General features: G+C 43.8%; 2 protein-coding genes across 4 annotated transcripts in view; one reads left to right on the top strand and one right to left on the bottom strand.

Moving 5' to 3' along the window:
• Positions 1–10436, bottom strand: part of LOC149863589 (serine/threonine-protein kinase TNNI3K) — a 212003-nt gene extending 201567 nt beyond the window's left edge. Inside the window, exons 1-4 of one of the 2 annotated variants that reach the window (XM_090046884.1) lie at positions 10319–10436; positions 8924–9091; positions 7334–7426; positions 1225–6222 (exon numbers count right to left, since the gene is read on the bottom strand). In XM_090046884.1, coding sequence (XP_089903010.1) covers positions 4778–6222; positions 7334–7426; positions 8924–9091; positions 10319–10379 — 1767 coding nt within the window. In that variant the 5' untranslated portion in view covers positions 10380–10436 and the 3' untranslated portion in view covers positions 1225–4777. Of the gene's footprint in view, positions 1–1224; positions 6223–7333; positions 7427–8923; positions 9092–10318 lie in introns of those variants that run through there. The other variant, XM_090046885.1, reaches the window with a different exon arrangement.
• The window catches only part of LOC149863587 (leucine-rich repeat and IQ domain-containing protein 3-like), a 63827-nt gene continuing 53364 nt past the window's right edge, over positions 10427–20889 (top strand). For both annotated transcript variants that reach the window (XM_090046887.1, XM_090046886.1), the window contains exon 1: positions 10427–10575. In XM_090046887.1, coding sequence (XP_089903013.1) covers positions 10427–10575 — 149 coding nt within the window. The remainder of the gene's footprint in view (positions 10576–20889) is intronic.

Here is a 20889-nt window from a genome sequence, read left to right as displayed (position 1 = left end):
GTAGTGTACCCAGGTACCAAATGGCTGGGCCCCAGAAGCTCCTGAGAGCTAGTAGCCCTGAGCTACTTGCTGGGGTGGGGGGGTGTTAAATTGCTGGGGCTAGGACAGGGCAGCTTTTTATACTGCTGGGGACAGCACAGGTGCTGGTCCTGAGATTTACCTCCCCCTGGCTGAAGATCCAGGAGGACCCAGGCAGGGTTATTTTGCCCCAAGTGGCACCAGTTGCTCCACAACAAAGTGCATGTCTGACCAAGTGCGCTGAAGCAAAAAGCCCCGGCTCAAATTTGCACCACTTCTATTTGAGCTGCTGCAAGCGCACGTGCTTGCATGTGTGGACATGCCCTGTGATAGTAAGTAGGGGTGGGGGAGGGGAGGCTGGAGGAGGGGACAATGGGGAGACTCCTGCCAGGCCCCATTCCCTGCCTGAGCCCCCTGCCTGCCCCCCCTGGTTGCTCCACCTGCCCCAGCTCCCAGTTGCTAAAAAAATAGCCCCCACTCACCAGCTGCTGCCAGGTAGGGGGTGATCCCCGCTGCCCCACACTGCATGGGGGGCTCTGCCATGATCCCCCTGCCCACTCTTCCAGCCCTCCCACAGCTGCCCTGCCTGCTCCAGCTCCTGGCCCTTTAAAAGCAACCCCCCCCCCCCCCCCCACTGGCTGCTGCAGCAGCTTTGAAGCTTTTGGGGGCTCATGGCAGAGACCCCCACGCAGTGCAGGGTAGTAGGGATTGCCCACCCACCGGGCAGGAGCCTGTGAGTTGGGGCTTTTTTGTGTTTTTTTTAAAGGGCTGGGAGCTGGGGTGGACAGGGCAGCCATGGGGGGTGGCAGGGAGAGCAGGCAGGGTCAGGGGGCTCATGGAAAAGCCCCCCTCCCCCAGTGTAGCATGGGGCAGTGGGGATTCCCCCCTGCCAGGCAGGAGCCAGTGAGAGGGCCCTTTTTTTCCCCAAAGAGCCGGGAACTGGGGCAGGCAGGGTAGCCATTGAGAGTGGGTGGGGGAGGGGGCCTGTGTGATTTGGCAATTCTGCTGACTCAGCAGCAGCTGAATCTCTGAATCAGATTCAGCTGAAGCAATTCAGGACAGTGATTCAAATCACCAAATTGAATCAATGTCCCCCAAATCAGCCAAATTCAAAGTGAATAACAGCCGCTTTGTACAAGCCTAACACACATCCAGAGACACTTTATTTATTTATCCATACACACACACAAGATTTTCAACCTTGAACTTTGAAGCATGATTTAATAGATACCTTCTGGTTGTATAAAACTTCTGTGTTCATGAAACTGAAATAGTCAGAGAAGCTCACGTAATTATTTAGACTAGAACTGCAAAAATGTAGTATATCTGTATTCATATATTCTGGGAGAAAATATCTGTCCACTTGTACATTGGGAGACCTAAGGGAGATGTTTGTTTCCTTGGGTGATGCATCTTCACAGAGAATGAGAGGTGGGCTAACACAATGACCCACTCTACAAGTCAAAGGCATACCTAGGTAAGGTAGAAGTGGAACTACCAGGACTACTTCCTCTACACTCTTCAGTGGCTGGAGAAGCACAGCTGACAGCCTTTTAAGAAGTGCAGCAGTGCATCTCCATCAATCAAACCCAGCCCCCACCAGCTACGCTTTCCCTTCAACTCCCCAAATCTCTACTATGTGTCTATCTTTTATTCATGCTAAAATGACTTTCAACAATCAAACTAGATAGCAGTACATTATGTTTATGGAACCTCTTAAAATATAAATGTCAAAAGAATACAAGCACTGTTTTTATTTCCACTGTGTTTTCTCCATTCCTTTCTAGCAACAAGGCAACTGAACACAAAAACCTTCTCTGAAGAGAGCCTGACCTACAACTAAAGATGCAAAGTCTATGCTTTATATAATTTCATGATGGATGCTATGAAATTGGGTAGATCTGATGGTATACACTCATACTATCTTGTTTCATATTCTAAGATACTTTTTGATTTTTTCCTCGGTTAATTTTTTTAATCTTTTACCATAACATTCACATACCATTTTTGAAATAACACTTTGTATTGTTGCTCAACACCATTTCTCACCTGAAGCTGATCTTGATCCTCACACTTTCATTATATTCTAGCACAGTTTCTAGTACTTCTGAACATACATACTCAAAAGATGCAACTCAGGCAGAGAAACATTGAACATAGAATAATGTCTCACAAGTGTTATATGATGAATACTGGGGACAACTTTGGAAATAGTGGTGGGCCATTACATGCTTTGTAGTGGACAACAAGACATTTCAGTGCAGAGTTAACAGCCTGCAATCATTTTGTTTTTGTGAGTAATAGCAAAATTTAATCTGATAATACTTTAACAATTTCTCTCTGGTTAGGCTTCTTACCTCAAATTCCACATTATAACTTGACTCAATTTGAAAAAAAGAATACAATTCCTGGTATTTCCATTCCATGATCAGTTTTATATGAACTCAAAATTATTACAGCATTTAGAAAGGTCATAAAGGAAATGGGTAGATTTTCTTGAGAAGAGACTGAGTGTTTAAAACATTTTAAGCATCATGTATATTGTGCCACTAATCAATATTGTAAAACATTATTATTGACGGAAAGGTACATTATTTGATGGGAGAGAGACTGCAGGCATCAAGTGAATGCATTTGTATATAAGCTAGTAAAGAGATTACCACAATGTAGTATTCAAACTTGATACTGAACCAGGATGTTCTACTTGCCCAAATCTATTGTAAGAACTGAAGTTCTATTACCACAAAATGTGTTTCTGGGAGACACTCACACACACCATTGAGGGATACAGATAACTGCAATGAGAGCATTTAGGTCCTAGAAGTTTTTGTTCCAGAAGGGACCAGGGTACAAAGAAATGAATGGATCTTCTCTCTCCAAGGGCTAAAAAAAGAATAGAAAACTAGAAGCCAGATAGGATACCTTTGAAAGAAGCCACTTAAAATTAGCCCACCTCAAAAGTAGTAGATAAAAAAGTTATTCTGGCTGAATGAAGAGGAGCCAAAGTAAATTTTGAGATCTTGAGAAAGATCATGAGGAAGAAAGACAGATCAATTTATAGATGAGTCTCTTTAAAAAGGGAGGCTCAGAGGTGGTAAGAGGACATCAAAACCAGGAGGCTGAATAAGAAGGAAAAGCTGCATTAAATTTGTATTCAACTTACAGACTCAGATATAAAAAAAAAATTCTTAAAACTAGAATGAAGTAGAAATAAAATGTGGCTATTTTGGTGACAAGATTAGAAAAGAGTGCAATAGCTGGAGTTATGTGAATTCAAAAGTTAAGGAGAAACTTGTTATAAAGTCTGAGTGGGCACTTTTCAATCTTGTAGCTGAAAAATGTTCACTGATTATGTACATAATGGGTTACTTAAAAGAAAAAGCTTTGGAGGGAATAAAGAGAAGACTACAGAACTTTTATTGAAGCAAAATGGTTTGCCTTTGTGACCATACTAGTATAACAGCTCAACAATGGTATGCATATTTATCTATTCTAAAGTAGATCTGTATCCAAAGGAAGAATCAAAGGAAAGCTTTAAAGAAAAATATAGAAGTAAAGCTAATGTGTATTATTTTATAGAACTAACATTAGAGTAGAGCTGCTAGAAGTTACCAATATACTATTGCTGTGCAGAACATTCATTTTCAGAAGTGAGAATCAAAAATGAATCAGTATCACACTAACGAGAACTTATGTTTATAGTCCAGTACATAATAGTCAGGGATACAGGCATTCATGTCATTCTTAACAGCCCTCTGTCCTAGAGGAACACAATGCTGATGGCCCCATAACCAAACTATCAGCTAACTAATGTTTAAAAGTGAATTCTGTGTCTTCCTGAGGGCAAGCATTCACTAACTATTATTACAACTATGAATTATAATGACCTTTTACTCAAAAATAATGTAATAATAAAAAAGAACAATATATTTACAATTAGATTTGTTTCTTTATCTTCCATGGGATCTAAGAGAAACAAATTAATACATTTTAATTCCATCAATATGATCACCAGTTAGACTGCACCCAGTACCTTGGAAATATTTTAATACCATATGCTTTCATACATAAGATGATTCAGAAATGGGAAGGGCATATACCAGGTCAATTCTTGTGACTCTTTACTTAATTTTACAGCTGTTCAGGTACTTTAACTTAATCATTTCACAAAAAAATCGGTTTTCTGTAAAAGAACATACATACTTATATACTTCCAAGCTTGTAATAAAACTTTCATGAGTAATCTTTTAAACAGATTTAAAGTTATTCATGCAATTATCTTTACTTTGTTTAAAAGGGAGAAAAAATTACCTCCTGAAACTAGAATTTTAAAACTATGAAGCATACAAAGAAAGGTGAATCAATGCTATGCAACACCAGGTTGATGGAGCCAACACTGTATTCTGAAGAAGTTTTAAGTAGTTTTTCAATCAAATGTTTAATTAACATGTTCTATTCCAGTCTCATTAAGAAAAACCTGAAAATACATAACAATGGACACTACAAGAATATTTGCCTCTTAGTGTTTTCATAGATTTGAAATATTTCATTAATTCTTTCATCAAAAGAATAGTTTATCTGCATTTTTGCATTATTAATGTTATGCTACAATAACGCTGTTAATGTAATTTCATTATTTCTACTTCAATAAAACCAGAAAAAAAAATTCTGTGTACTGTCTCCTTCTGGGTTCTACAAGCTTGAAAGCAACCAATCATCCTCAAATTAAAGACTGCCAAAGTGTACAATTACTGCGCTTCTACAAATCAGATTTCTCTTTTTGTCTTTGCAGACTGATTTCTTTGTAAATTTCCTGCCTAAACTTCAACATGTCTTCTACGTCTTTGTAAAAGAGCATTTCTTCAATAGACAGGAGCTTAAAGCCATTCAATTTAAAAGCTGACTTGTGCTGCACAGCATTTAACATCTTTAATGACATTCTAACTGAATCACTTAAAGTAGAACAAATAGGAAAAATCCGAGCAGTCCACAAGCCTAAGCTTGTCTTGTCACCAGAGAAGAGTTGGTCTGACAACTTCAGGTCCCAGAGATCCAAGCACTGTAGTAAAGTGACTCCAAAAAACTGAAGTGAATGTATGCCTGAAAAATGTTTCACATTCTTTTTCAAGTCGTCTTCAACACCAAACAACATGCTCACATACATTAGTTTTCCATTAATCCTGACACTTAACGAACCCAAAAAAGAGTTTGGTGGAATGTCTGCTTTAGAATTTATGCAACAACCACTTACGATGCTGTTTGTCCCTAGCGAAACTTCGGGTCCTAGCCTGGAGTATTCAATAACAGAGCCAGGTGCTATACAACATCCTGCATCAATTATGCTCTGAATGATGCATGCTGATTTGTCAGAATTTTCTGCTTTATCTGGGAAGATGCTGAATGTGTTAAATTGCAAGCCAAGCTCAAATTTAAGTTGGCTACCAGAAGTGAAATGAAATAAATATTCTTTAGTAGTCCCAATATGATAGAATCTGGAATTGTTTAAGACTATAACATTAAGTGCTGTTCCTTTGAGAAGAGAAAATAGTTTCTGTTTTATTTCTATTAACTGTGAATCTTCTTTTGTGACATTAGCTGTGTTTTTTATATAATCTTGAGTTGCTCCAGGTCCCAGAGCCTGTAGAAAGTCACCATATGCATCTATTTCACAGCAAAGTGTTTCCATCTGCTTATAAAATGCTAGCAATTTTTTGGCAATGCTATGATCAATGTAAAATAAACTGTCAGTGTACACATACTCAAAGTCCATTTTTGAGTGACGGCGTTCTTCAGAGTTTACTTGAGAAAAATTTCTCTTTACAAGTACTGCACCAGACTGATGCATCCTTTCAATATTAGGTTTATGTAGGAATTGATGACAAATGCTATATTCAAGTTCTCCCTTTTCTGACAAACTGGATGGATCTAAAACAAATACTCCATGAGTGGTACCAACTGTCAAATCTGAAGGATGAGCTAAAGCAGTAAATCCAGGCTTATCAAACTTGATTACTTGATGACTAGTGCTATAAAGTTCAATATCATCTGCACATGTAATGAGAATTCCTGGTTTCATGTGGGTGGGAAAATCAATGTACATTGCCAGTTTAAGTTCCAACATCTGGTAAACAGGGTTGCCAAAAGGCAAAGCTGTGAAAATTTTTCCCAGTGCACTTGCATTTGGTAAACGCTGACTATAACCACCTAAGAAAAAAAACAAAATGTTTATTATTATTATTATATATGCCAGACACTGCTCTGTAAGGATCTCATGAATCTGTACTCAAAACTAGCAAGAGCTAGGTAAGTGTATGAGTATCAAAATGGCTATTTTACCTATGTATTGAGGCATAAAGGAGAAGCATGGTGGCATTCCAGGGATGTGTCCAAAAGGAAAGAAAGAACAAACTACCAGTCATTCTCTTTCAGAAATTTCTAGTGATGGATGCTAATCTCAATCCTGATCTTGTCCAAAAGAAGGAATGCATTAAAGAGGTATTTTCTTAATTATAACCAACTTCATCTTCTATAGTTTGTAGCAGAAGTAGGAAAAAGGTCCCTGAATAAAAATGATGGACCAAATGACTCCCATTCTCTGCTGGATGGAGTACATATGATTTCCCATTCTTCTGTCCTTTTCTGAGCTAGTCATGCTTTTCTTTTCTTTTCTATGTTTCCCTAAAAATCTGCAAAGACATATAGCATCAGAAAGTGAATGCTATTCACTTCTTGCAACATGTAAGTAGAAATCTTGTTTGCCACTTCAAATCATAGATAACCCAAACAAGCAGCAGCTTGGTGGACAGGGCCATGGGCGATGGATGGGTGCCTCCTGGCTGTGGGGGCACCAGTGGCTGATCGCCGACCAGGGGGGTGGTCCCCCAGTGGCTGATTGCCAACCCCGGAAGCACCAGCAGGAAACCAGAAGTGCCACCAGTATTTTTCAGGCAGGGCACCACTCCCTGGCCAGTAAGGGCCAATTTCAGGGAGGGGAACGTGTCTCCCTGTGCCCTCCTTACGCGTTGCCTATGGACTGGGCTGCTGTTGAATGGTGACAAGTCTTTCTTCTCTTCTGAAAACCCTTGGGTCCTGTTTCATAGCATTTTCAGATCTTTTTAACTGGGAGTGTTGGAAAAAGTCTCAGTCTACGCTCAGATGGTAGAAAGTTACTAAATAAACCATATTTGAGATTAATTTTGAATGGAAGCAACATTTGGCAGCCTGTTTCTTCACCATGAGTACCGTATGTTCCAATAAAAAACGCTAATCGTAGTGCCACAATTTCTTTTTTTTTTTAAACAGGAAAATAATTTACCAGAATGAATTAATATGATGGTAAGAGAAGCCCACTTATCACCATACAGCTCTTCCAAGCACTGAAGGACGTGAAGTGTTGATCCACCATTCCCTGGAATATATATGAATACATACTTAAAAGAAAATCACCAACAGCAATACAAGTGTGCCAAGCATACTAGAATACAGCAACACTAATCAGTACCAAACGCTGAACTGAAATAGCTTGCAGTACTACAATGAGCAACAGCATGTTTAGAAGTGGACCCCATGTGCTTCAGAACATTAGTTTATTTTTAAATGAAACCTCTTGCCTTCATGGTTAAGAGAACTGAGTGACAACAGATACAACAATGTCCATCTGAAATTGCCTAAAAACACTCTGAAAGGACAGTATTTCTACTTCAATGATGTTGATCAAAACATACAAGAAAGATGAAAGATAATCGCCTTAGGAAACTCTTACACGCATTGTGAATGGTGCTTCAAGTGGATAAATCTTGCAAAAATAACACATTTCCTCTCCAATTCATCCTAGGAACGACAGTATCATTAAGAAGTTCGTTGTCATTTTGAGAGGGTCATAATTCAGCTATAAAAACTGACTCTTATAGGAGACCTGCCATATAAAATTTCACTAATGAATTTTAGCAAGTTTTCAGTGGTCCTTTTTGACATTCACATTTTGTGAAGGGAAATTAAATACTGCAACATTATCTGGGTACTTTCTATGCTCCTCTATCTTAAAATATTTTACTTAATAAAAAATAATATTTGCAAATTATTTTGCATTGTAGATGGAATAATCAGATTAGCTACTTTCTAAATACATGACACAGATGAAAGCTTACAAAAGGACACTAACATTTTAGTAACTAGGATTCTTGATATACATTCACTACTATAGATCTATTAGATGCAGAGATTTTCATTCCACACCATCATGAGTCTATTACTAATGCATATGAAATTTGAATAAACTATATTCTGTACTCTACACTTATCATACAATGTACTACTAACATATTCTCAGTCTAAATCATATATTACAGGGATAAATTAACAGACCTACTGATATAAAATCCAGAAGACCACCACACAGAAATAGTGACTGTTATACACCTGAACCCAGCCAAGACACTATCTAATACTACGGGACATTAATTTGTGATTTAATTCATATAATTCAACTTAAACACCATTCCATAAATCGTTAACTGTTGTCATAACACTTAACCAGAATGAGCAAATGTTATCTGTTTAAAAATGAATCAAATTAAATTGCAAACTTAAACAATAAACTTTACTGAGTGTTGCAGAATGAACACTGAACTCTACTACTGGAATCTTTTAAACTGGTATGTGTTCTTGCTCTGAGGAATGCTTTAACTTGGACCAGAATGATTTCAAGGAAGCCTCACAGCCAGCCTATGGAGAACGTCATATTACATGATTACACTGGTACCTCATGGCTCTCGAATCTGTGACATTTATAAACTTATCAAACATTTAATAAATATATTAATAAGGAGTCAAAGACTGGCAAAATTAAAAAGGTCTTTGATTGTACTGTTCTGTAGCAACCATGCAACTGACAATGAATACCAACCAATTTTTTGTCCAGGGGGGTCCACAAAAACACAATAATCTACTCCAAGTGGGAGCTCCTTTCTTCTCAACTTTTCTGATAACTGCTTTTTATAAGCAAATTCCTGTTTTTTGTCAGCTGCTGTAATGACGACAACATCCCAGAATTCTCCAGCGCAAGCAGTTTTACCTATTTGAAAAAAAGGTAAGTTAACCAATGAGTAGTGACATTTTGTTGACAGAAGTCACTGACACATTTCATTTCACTGATTCTCAACCACAGTGCGGTGGCTGTGTGGTATCATGCAACATTAACACTTATGTACGTAAACAAGATAAACCCAGAGATGTCAAATAGGAATCCATAGTGTTAAAAGCATCCTGATCTGTTATGGTCTTTCCGAGTTCTTTGCAACAGTAAAAGTGACCCTTTTTCCAGAATCAAAAAGGAGAGGAAACTAAGAGCTGGCATTTTCCGAGGGGTGCATTGAGTCTAATAGCTACTGGCCTGTAGCAAAGATATCAAAGATATGGCCCACAAAAAGACAGCCAGTCTTTGAGTTCGAGTTGACTCGCGTACTGACCCCACACACAGGGCCTGGGATGCAAGCAGCAGCTGCTCTGGGATTCACATAACACAGGGCACCTGCTCTAGCTGCTCTGGGACTGCCTTGCACATTGTGTCCTCCACCCCGGCTGACCTAGGGCATGAGGAGTATTCAGCATCTGCTCCAGCCAGTCTAGAAGAACCAGCTTGAGCAGGTGCCACACGCAGCGCAGTCCTGGACTAGTTGAGGAAGAGCAGCACCATGTGCGGCACAGTCCTGGACCAGCTGGCATGGGCGCTGCGTTCTGGACAAGCGCTCCATGCCAGCGGGTCTCACCACACATGCTGGGTCTGGCACGGGCGGGGTGGAGGGAAGACAAGAGACAGGAAAGTCCGTGGGCCCCATCCAGCCTGCAGACCAGCCCTGTGATACCCCCAGCCCACAGGCACCCCAAGTTGGACACCCTGTCCTGTTACAAGATCTCCAGCAGACTAAGGAAGTGGTGCTGGGGAACCCAACCCTTCAAAAACCAGGAGTGGCAGATGCAGCCCCAGAGTGTCCCTGGTGCAGATTCAAGCCACTGTGCGCTCCACAGCCACCCACCGCTCCTGGGGGACGCCGCGATGCCCCCTACTCTGCACTAAAGGCTGCATTCATCCCGGAGCTGGCAAGAAACCCCCTAGGGTGGCTACAGCTTCTCAAGCGCGGGTCCCCCCTTTCCCCAGCTGCATGCACACTCCCACGGCGACGAGCGACCCGGCCGCGGGCCGTGCGCAGCGCTCCAGTCAATCGCACAACAAACCCAACGTGTGTCAGGGGCAGGGCAGGGCAGGGCAGGGCGCTCCCAGCCCACAGGCCTCGGGGGCTACCTCGGAGCTGGGCGAATCGCGCCAGCCTCTGCTGTGTGGCCTCCTGCAGCGCCGCCGACATGACGGCCTCAGGCACCGCCTTCCGGGTGCCGCCCGCTCGCAGCGCGCATGCGCCTGCCGGGCTGCTGCCATGGAAACCGCCGCTCGCCTGGTCCCGCCCTGCCTCGCGCGGCGCCTGCAGCGGTGGAGAGCGGGACCCCCGCAAAAGTTCTGATCCCGCCTCGAGGGCGTTGCCACGGGTCACCAATGCTTATGACGTGAGAAGGAAGGGGGCGGGGCTTGGAAAAGGTTGGGGGCTGCTGTGTCAGTGTAGAGCGACCCGCGTGGGGGTGGGGCTCGGGAGGAGCTGGAGGGGTTTGGTGCCAGGGCCAGCCCAGCAATGGGTGAACTGGGCCAGGGCAGGAAGGGGGCCAGAAAATGGTGAAAATAATAATAACGATTATTATTAACATTATCTCTAGTAAACGGAGGCTCAGACTAAAAGTTGACCCAGGGCTGCGGGGAGGCTAGGTACGGTGTTGGTCCCAGCAGAAACTGTCGCCTGCGCAAAGGCAGGTTGGCTTGTTTGCTAGAGCAGCGAGTGAGGCTAGTGTCGGTCCAGAGTGATTGCAGGTAAGCACACTTGTCTAATGCGGTTTGGTCCTACAACATGGAGCCTTGTTGAGGGCCTCAGCCGTGCCTCCAGGAGTTCGCTGCCTGTCGTTTCTGCTCCTGTGGTCACATCGCCACATCTGAATTAAGGGTTTGAGCTTGAACTGAAAACAGTCCGCGGAGCCGCGAAATAAAAGGGGGATGTTGTCAGCAGTGGCTAGCAGACGGCAAAATTGCAGGAGAAAGGATCATTTGAGCAGTGCAACGTGCAAGCTGTTCACAAGGGCAGAAGGTTGTCCACGATATGAGGCGATACGAGCTGGAAGAAGGCAAGATGGGCAGCTAAGGAAAAGAGAAGCCAACAGCAGGGCAGCTGAAGAAAACCTTGGGAATGAGGGAGAAGAAGCTTCTCCCAGCATGGAGAAGCAGCGCATGGCTCGGCTGGGCTTGGTCTGTGTGCGGCTCAGCTCGCTCGGTTACTTTCACCCCAAGTCTAGTAAGTGGGTGAAGGATCTGTCCTGTATGTGCTCAGTCCTCTTACTGCTTAAGCAGGCGCCTCTGGTTCATTGAAAGAAAAGCATAATGGAAACCCTACAAATGCAATATATCTCAAGTTTAGGCGGAAAAACTATGCTTGCAGCATTTGGATATTTAGATTAATTATATTTAAATGTTTTAGTGCAAGCCACATAGATTCTAATGAGCCATAAAGTCAATTGATGTTGATGTCTTCAGGGCTTCCTGGATAGAAATGCCATTCCCAGGCATTTGGTTTTAAAGTTTGGGTGCAGGACAAATCAAAGCAAATGCACACTCCCCTCCTCCCCCCATCAATCCCTGGTTTGAAGCCAAAGGTACTTGCCTTCTCAGGTCAGGGACATTTACCCTCCCCATGTTTATCCTTCCCCCTTTCTCTTCTTTTCTCTCTCTTTCATTTCATGGATGCAGGACTGAACTGTAAAGGGCCGTGAGATGTTGAAGTCATTGGCTAGAAGATAATTTAAAAGTTCTTGTCACTGCTGATATAAGAAATGTTTTTGAAGCAGAGCTGTAACTATGTTGCTAGTGAACGAGTAACTTGTAACTTTTTTGTCTGCTGCAGAAATCTTGCATTGCATAGCGTGCTCCATTTATGTGCACAGTGAGTGCTACTTTTACCTGGAGCATGTGCTTATCCAAACTCTGTGTGAGCACTGCTGCTTAACTACCGGAACAACCTTTTCTATGCTTTTTGCACCTCATTAAGGCTCCTTAGCTTGTTTCTCGGAACACCTCATGCCTTTAATAGCACCCTCCAAATTTTATAGATTTCATAGACATCAGGGCTGGAAGGGACTTCAGAAGATCGAGTCCAGCCCCCTGCCCCAGGGACAGGAAATCGGCAGAAATCATAGGATCCCAGCAAGATAAGCTTCCAATTTTCTCCTGAAGGCGTTCAAAGTAGGTGCTTGAACCACCTCCGATGGCAGGCTGTTCCAGAGCTTGGGGGACATTAAAGAAGTTCTTCCTTATGTCCAGCCTGAAATGGTCTTGCAGGAGTTTATAATCATTTGACGTTGTTGTCCCTTAGGGCACTCTGCTGAACAAACGTTCCCCCAGATCCTGGTGGACACCCCTTATAAACTTATAGGTGGCCATCAGATCACCCCTGAGCCTGCGCTTTTCCAGGCTAAAGAGCCCCATGGCTCTCAGCCCATCATCATAAGGTCTGTTTTCCTGACCTATGATCATGTACGGGCTCTCCTCTGGACTCTCTCAAGCTTCTCCACATCCTTTTTGAATTGTGGAGCCCAAAACTAGATGCAGTACTGCAGGCACAGCCTCACCAAGGCTGAGTACAATGGGAGAATGACGTCCTGGGATTTGCTTGAGAAGCATCTATGGATGCAAGCTGGAGTTTTGCTTGCTTTACTAGCCACAGCATCACATTGAAGGCTTATGTTCATCTTGTGGTCAGTCATAACCCAAGTCCCTTTCATCCATAGTGCTAGTCAGCTTAGCGCTGCTAAGCCTATAAGGATGCTGCAGGTTTTTCCTCCCAAGGAAAAACCTTGCATTTTTTGGTGTTAAATATCATCAGGTTCTCGTCCGCTCATTTCCTGAGCCTGTCCAGGTCAGCCTGTATCACCCTCCTGTACTCAGGTGTGGATGTTTTACCCCAAAGTTTGGTATCATCAGTGAACTTAGCTAGTCCACTTCTGATTCCAGTGTCGACATCATTAATGAAGACGCTAAACAACACATCCAAGGACAGAGCCTTGAGGGACCCCACTGGTCACAGGGCACCATGACAATTGACTTCCGTCAACCATCACCCTCTGGGTCTGACTGTGCATCCAATTCCTCAGCCGGCAGATCGTGGTGGACCCGAGGCTTCAGTTAGCCAGTTTTCCGAAGAGATGATCATGGGATATCAGATTGAAGACTTTTTTAAAGTCAAGATAAACAACATCAATCTCCTATCCCTTGTCCAGGTGATAGGTCACCTGGTCATAAAAGGAAATAAGGTCAAGCAAGACCTACCCACAACAAACCCGTGCTGACTATCCTTCAGGATGTTGCCATCAACCAGTCTGTTAAGAATGGCCTCTTTGATAATCTTTTCTTAGACCTTCCCCAGGATAGAGGTCAGGCTGATGGGCCTGTAGTTTGCTGGATCCACTTTCCTTCCTTTCTTGAAGATAGGCACCAGTCTTCGGGCACTTCACTAGAGAGCTCCAGGAGTTTTCGAAGATCCGTGCCAGAAACTAGTTAGTTCAGGATGGCTTTAGAAACCTTGAATTTAATTGATGGCACCTAGTCAGTTTTAAATGTTTTGTAATTAAAGGGAATTGAGTTTTTCAATGTGACCAGCCACTGGGCACTCCACAGCCATCCCCCCTGCACCTGCCATGGTCATGTGCAGGTAACTGATGTTTGTTTTAATGCAAACGTAAGGCAACAAATTGGGACTTACGGTGTGTGTCACGGGGCAGCGTCTAGGAGTGGCCGTGATCTCACCTAGTGCCCCCTACCATGCCAAGTTTGTGTCCATGCACCCTCGTTCTTGCCCACCACGTCTTTTCTGTTATCAGTGTTATGGGGGGCTGCCTTCTCACCCCCTTGGACACAGTACCCTTGATGTATTTAAGTCTGTGTCCCGCCTCAGATGACTCCGTACACTAAAGTCTTAGGGGCTATGCGTGGCTCCTACCACCCCCGATACCATGCCCCAAGCCTCTCAGATGTACCGGACATTGTCGTGTCCAAATCCCTTGCCATGCCCTCATGGCATCCCCTTGCTTGCCCTGCTATAGCCCGCACCCTCGCAGACGCCCTCTGGGCTCGTCTCAGTTGCCCGCACCCTCACGGGCGTTCCCTGTGCTCTCAATTGCCCGCACCCTCGTGGGTTCCCTGGGCTCGTCTCGATTGCCCACACCCTCACGGGCATTCCTTGGGCTCTTCCACTCTCGTGGCCTGCACTGAGGCCTTTCTTCATGCTTCCCCTGCACTGGGGCCTTTCTCCGCGCTTCCTGCCCACACTGGGGCTCTGCCTTGCATTTGGGGCTCAGGTGGCCGTAGCCGTGCCTGCCCCCAAAATCTCCTCCTTGGGGCTCCTAGGGCCTTTCTCTGCACTTGGGGCTCAGGTGGCCATAGCCGTACCTGGCCCCTAAATCCCCTCCTTGGGTCTATTACTCCTGTGGGGCTCAGGCGGCCTCGACCTTACCTGGCCCCCAATGCACTGTGCCTCTTTTCAGGGCTGGGGTCAGTGCACCCCTCAATGCTGTGCCCTCTCTGGCACCAGGGTCCCCACACCACTGTGGAACCCCTACGAGGCCTCCTCCAACCCCTCTTAGCCTCACCCGGTCCTCCGATGTAACAACACACAACCAAAAGCAATAACGCGAGCCCCTCGGCTACAACTCAAAACTAAGCCTCCTGGCTAAAACGCAAACTCTAAGCCCTCTGGCTAATCTTCATTCAAATCCCTACCAGGGCTTTCTCCACCCAGTCCTCAAACCGAAGCTGCTCAGGCCATCAGGCTTCTCTACACTGGTTGCTCCAGCAGAGCTCCTTCACCCTTGGATGTTAGCAAGGAACTGCTTGCTTGGCCTCAGCCTAGGCTGTTTATCTAGGCCAGGCCCTGCCCCCTTCTGGTCAGCTGACCAAACTGCAGTTGCCCCGGTAACCCGCACTTGTACCTTTTTCTAGGAGCAGGGTACTTCAGTGCCCTGCAACAGTGTGTTATGCATACACCATATACATGTAAGCAAAGCAGTATATCAACAGATTCAAGGTCTTGTTCCCCCCCATAAAAAAGGCTTAGGCTTAACTAGTAGGCCTGTGGGGGTCCAGACACCTTAAACTGCAAAGTTAGACTCCCTAGACAGCTCTAGTGGTAAGTTATGTACCTCAGATGGGTGAACCTACATGCTGATTAGAGAAGACTAAAGCAAAATTTGGGATTCAGACCTGGGTGCCCAAGATCTTTTGAACCACAAATAGTCTACACCAGAGCTGTCAAAATCATCTGGCTCCAGATGGCTGAGTGACATGGGACTTTTCTGCAGGCTGGATCAGCCCATGGACTGCATGATCAGCCCATGCTTGCATACCTGATCCTGCCTGGGCCTGTGGGCAGTGTAGTCCTAGCGAGCACCATGAGTGGTGCAGTCTGGGACCCAGCATCAGGGAGTGCCATGAGGGCTCAATCTAGCACAGCACATAGGTCAACAGGGCCAGATTATGCAGCTCCTTGTCCTGGATCTGGCCCATGAGCCATATGTTTGACAACCCAGTTTGCACAATTCCTGTTTCCAATTAGTGTGGTGCTGGGGTGGGGGGAGAAGGGAAGGGAGAAGAGGAAGGGCTGCCCTTCTGGAAAATACATTGTTTCATTCATACAATTCTGCAGGCAGACTAATTAGCTGTGCTTGGAGCTGATTAGTGTAACTGCTTTCAGTGGGTGCTGTATCCTAGCAAATCTCTCTGTCGGGAGACGGTAAAGAATGAGTGGAATGGGCATGGCACAATTCCTTATACCAAAATCATGTATGAGAAAGTCTTAGCTACAGTGCAGTGATCCTTAGTCCAGGTGCTGTGGAACCCCTGGATGCCACCAGATCCTTTGCAGGGTGCTGTGGGTGTGACAAGATAAGCTAAGCAGGTAAGTGTAGGTTCAGGCCTGTTCCTGCCTGCCAGTCCCCCACCGCCACTACCTGGCCTTCTAGAAGTGGGTAAGCACTGTAATATATAAAATAGTTTCTTTCTGAGACTGGGTGCCACTGAATTCAAAATAGTTATGGAAAGATGCCTTGAGTCTAATGAGGATCCTACAAGTTTAAAAAAAAAAAAAAAAAAAAAAAAGGCCGAGAGTCACTGATGTGTGGCTAGGGTGCCTAGCTGTTTTGTTGTGGGTTACTTGTTTATTTTTATATAATGACTGATTAGACTCTTCTGTCCAACAAGGGAAGTGTCTGGCAAGTATAGGTGCCTCCAAAAGTTAGGTGACCTCTGAGCAGGGATTTTTGGATTTAGATGTCTGAATTTGGCTCAAATCCTGTCTATGGTGGTTGTTGTTGTTGATTTTGAATCTGACCTAAGGAATAATTACTTAGCCCAGGGGTTGGCAACTTTTGCTAGTATTGGCTATCATTTGTGATCTGCCCACCAACAAAGGGCCCTCTCCCAGAGAGGTGGTCTCTGTCACCCAGAGCAGCCAGTTGTCTGTGCTTACCCTTGCTGTTAATTCCTGACACCTCAGCTGTACGGATAAGCAAAGATGTGGCTGAGCAGCAGGCTCAGGAGTAGAGGTGAGTGCTTCAGAGTAGATGGCTGGCATAGCACATCTCTGTACCACTCATCATCTGTGCCATATCAGATCCCTTTGCTGAGTAGATCTGGCCCCTGGACCAGAGTTTGTCGACCTCTGTCTTCACTAGATTATAGGGGAGTGCACATGGGTCTTCACATAGTTGCCTTTATGGAGCAGAGCTCCAGCTGTTTTTCCTTTTTTATTTATACTAGTTGAATTCCAAGAAACAATTCAAGTAGATTATTCAGTCTCCTTTGTGGCACAGACTGAGGAAACTTGGAATTTATGATACAGCATGAAGTCAGTTTTTAGTATCATTTAGTGTAACTCATTTATTGAAAAAGAGAGGGTTGTTTCTTTTTACTAAGTTTTGGTATCTGGAGATAAATGATAGACTATTTTATTAAAACCGAATAAACTCTAAAAGAAAACCACTCTCAAGAAAAATGAAAGTATTCCTAAGCATAAACAGTCTTCAATAAAGTGCAGTGACTGCTTATAGTAAACTTCTGAATAAGTCTGTTAAACAGTTTGCTTATAAATTCAGGATTCTATTTTCCAACCTATATTTTGTTTATTCAGTGCAAATAAGTGATATCAATTAAAAGGAGAATAAAGTTCTTCCTTCAAATTCATAAAGCACTTGTAATAGAAGATATAGTCACAGAGAAATTCTGTTATGTATAAACTCCAGTTTACAAAGTTTAGGGCATATTTGCCTTCTTTGCTCTGTGAACTTGCAAGCTTTAGATTTATCACTAATCCAGGAGAAATGGTCATCTGTAAACTGAAGTCTCAGAAGTGACTGGGCAAACTGAATCATGCTGATGAGCTTCAGTCTGCCATGACTATACCCAAGCCAATTTGGGCTTTGGCCTTCACAGCCTTGGCTCTTGTTCTCTGGCTGGGCACCTTCAACCTGGGTCCACCACACTGGACTGTGGCTTCTGTGCTCCTTCTCTCTCTCTTCTGATTCAGCCAAGTTAGCCCCTCTGAATCCCATGTCCCTGCCCCCAACAGGGCTTCCTGATGTGCCTCTCTGGCACACTGTGACCGCTGTTCTTTTCTAATGGTCACAAACTACAACATAAAAGGAGGCTAGTGCCTTCATGAAGTCCTCTGCACTGTTTACATCAACCTGATGAAAAGGAACAGGTAGGTATGCTGTCACTTTAGCAGGCAGCCAAGCAGACACAAGATGGACTGTCTCTTTACACAAGCAAAGTCTTCTTCACTTTGAGCATGGGGTTGGACTAGATGACCTCCTGAGGTCTCTTCCAACCCTAACTTTCTCTGATTCTTCCCCTTCTGGGTAAATGAACACTCCCAACCTGGGGCTTTCGCCACCCTGCTCCCAAGAAGTCAACTGCAGCCTGGGTCTCCCAGGTGGTCACTTTCCCTCTGGAGAGCCTGGTTCTCTGCAGAGATTTCCTGGATGGCTGCTTCATGCTCAGAGCTTGACTTCTTGACAGTCTCTCCTTCCATGCATAATATTATGTAGCCTGTCTATGACCACACCTGGGGCTGGTGAGTCACCAGCTCCCAGGTGTTTGTTCTTTTTGAGTTAATGAGCCACTTTGCCTTCCCAGTGGCTGCCTACATTTGCAGTCTGTAGTTCTTACTTTAGTTGCTTGTTCGCCTACACAATGGCCGTTCAGGTGTGTTTTCCCCTTTTCTGTAACAAGAACCTCTGGCTTCCTGTTATACTTACCAATCATTTTACATTTTAAGTGAACAATGCAAGTTCCTTAACTGGTAGCCAGAAAACATATGTATGTCCCTTTATGGCCAGATAGATTTGTTCCTTTCAAGGGCTTCCTTCTGAAATGGATAATGAATTGAATTTTGAGATCCTGTTTAATATTTTATAATGGATTCTCTTTCATTCAAACCTTGTGTATTATTAAGAAGAGTTCAGTCACACACGCTCCACTCCTTGATGAATAAAAGTTGGGAGTTTATAGGTGTCTGCTATAACTTGCATGCATTATAGGCATTATAGCCTAAAGAGGCATAGTTTTCATACTTTAAAAATGTTATGATAATTTACAAGTAAATGAGGACACTTCTGATGGTACAAATTAATGACAGGTTTATTGGTAGTAATACTGATTTATTTTTAACTGCCATAATTTTTTATGCTATTATTGGAGCTCTAATGCTTACAATAAATTGCTGCTGTACTTTAACAAAGTTTTCATTTTTAGCATTATTGCATTATTCGAGCTTGATATGACACACATCTATGTGCAGTCCTAGAGCTAGGGCAATCAGATTGTACAGTTATTATTGAATCCAAGTATTTATTGGAATTATCTTTTAAAAAGTTATTTAATTTCAGTAGGAGACTCATTCCCTCCTTTATCAATTAAACTTGAAAACCACATCATCTTATACGTGATTCCAGCAAATGTCAGTGGTTTGGGGGTTGGATTAGTACTAGAAGATGACTTTTTAGTTGATGTAGAATGTGATATTGAAAATGTACTCATAGGAGAGGCATTTATGCTGCTCCTGGGGCTATCTGTTGTAAAACAGAAGTGCTTGCCAATTGTGCTCATAAAATATCCCAGAACATTTTGATGAGAGCAAGGCTATTTGCACTGGTTTCCTAATCTGATTGTAATTTGTGAAATAGCATTCTGTGTGCAGTTATAAAGGAATACGGTTCACTTTTTCCTAAGTAATTTATTGTCTTGTGGTGTATATTGTTCACTGTTGCCTCATTTCACTCAATGCACTTTAGCACTCCATAAACTTTAGTAGCTAATTTATTCATGCCACGTAGGGTACGTACAATAGTTACTTTTAGATCAACCTAATTAGGGGTGGGTTGTTCTAAATGCTTAACTGTACAGGCATTCAAGACAGTTAAATCAAGCACATAATGGTGGGGCTGATCTAAGTTAGTGCACCTGTGGTGGTGAACTAACTTATATCAGGAAAGGGTTAGCCTGATCTATTGAATACCTGTACATGATCAAAGCTCAGGCCTGGGGCTGGGAAAGCCGAGTTGCTTGCTCCATCCTTAGAGCTGCACTCTTCCTAACTGACCCCTCAACCCTGACTGAGCTATTTTTTGTCCCTTGACAACCCCCACTGCGGACCCACCAAACGTCCCCCATCCCAATCTCACTGGCTCCACCTTTTGCCCCTGATCCCTCCTGCCCCTCTCCCCATCCTGAGTTACTTACTCTGGTTTTTCTGTGCAGCTCCTGGGCCTAGCAAAAGCTTGTATACATTGCTCCCCATCCATCTTCATCCAGCTTAAAGTGAGCCATGTGAACGTTGACTGGGAATGGTGAATGAGTGTATATACCCATAGGGCCCAGTTTTGTAATTATTACTTACGTTAAGTAGAATGCTGTTTGGTGGCACCTTGAAAGACTAACTCATTTAGAAAGACATAAGCTTTCATAGGCTATAGCCAACTTTTTCTGATACTATGAATGGGCTTGTAGTGAGCAGGGTTACTAAATAGAAAGGAATTTAAATGCAAAGAATGGAGAAAGGGGGAGGAAAGGTTAGGGGCTGGGAGTACTACTGAGAGAGGGAAAGCTGGGTTGAAGAGATCAAAAAGGAAAAACAAACCCATTAATGGATGAGAAGTGGTTTGGTGTGGTAGTCTGAAGTCATGCAGAAGGCAGGGTAGGGTGACACCTTACAGACTGACTTGTTCAGGGAGTCGGGCATATGCCAGATGTATCCGACAGCGCACCCTGTAGCCTCTGAAAACTCATGGCTGTCTGAACAAGTTGGACTCTAAATTGATACCCTTCCTTGTCCTCTGCCATTGAGGGACATAATGGGTGTCTCTACATGTGTTTCAGTGGTCGGGGCGGGGTGTGGGAGCAGCTCCGAGAGCCACTCTAATTAAAGCGCCCAGAGCATCTCATGTATCTGCATTCCCACACTTCAAAATAGCAACAGGGCTGCTTTAACTAAAGCTTGTAAGATAAGGTGCCCCTGCCACAAGACTCAGAGGCTGGCTGGAGCACAGTAATTACCACACTCCAGCAGACTCGATTAATCACGTTTGCTCCAATGTATTGTAATTACAGCATGGAGAGCAGCCTCTTCACTCGTGTATAACCCGCTGGTTATAAAAACTAGTTTAGGTAATAGGATAGGAATCTATAATCTCTGCTGCGACCCTAGTTAACACATTTCAGCCTGTGGATGAGTT

The sequence above is a fragment of the Crocodylus siamensis genome, chromosome 5 (genome assembly GCF_052110815.1).
Source record: "Crocodylus siamensis isolate JL-2025a chromosome 5, ASM5211081v1, whole genome shotgun sequence".
Lineage (NCBI taxonomy): Eukaryota > Metazoa > Chordata > Crocodylia > Crocodylidae > Crocodylus > Crocodylus siamensis.
This window is presented reverse-complemented; position numbering and strand designations above follow the sequence as displayed.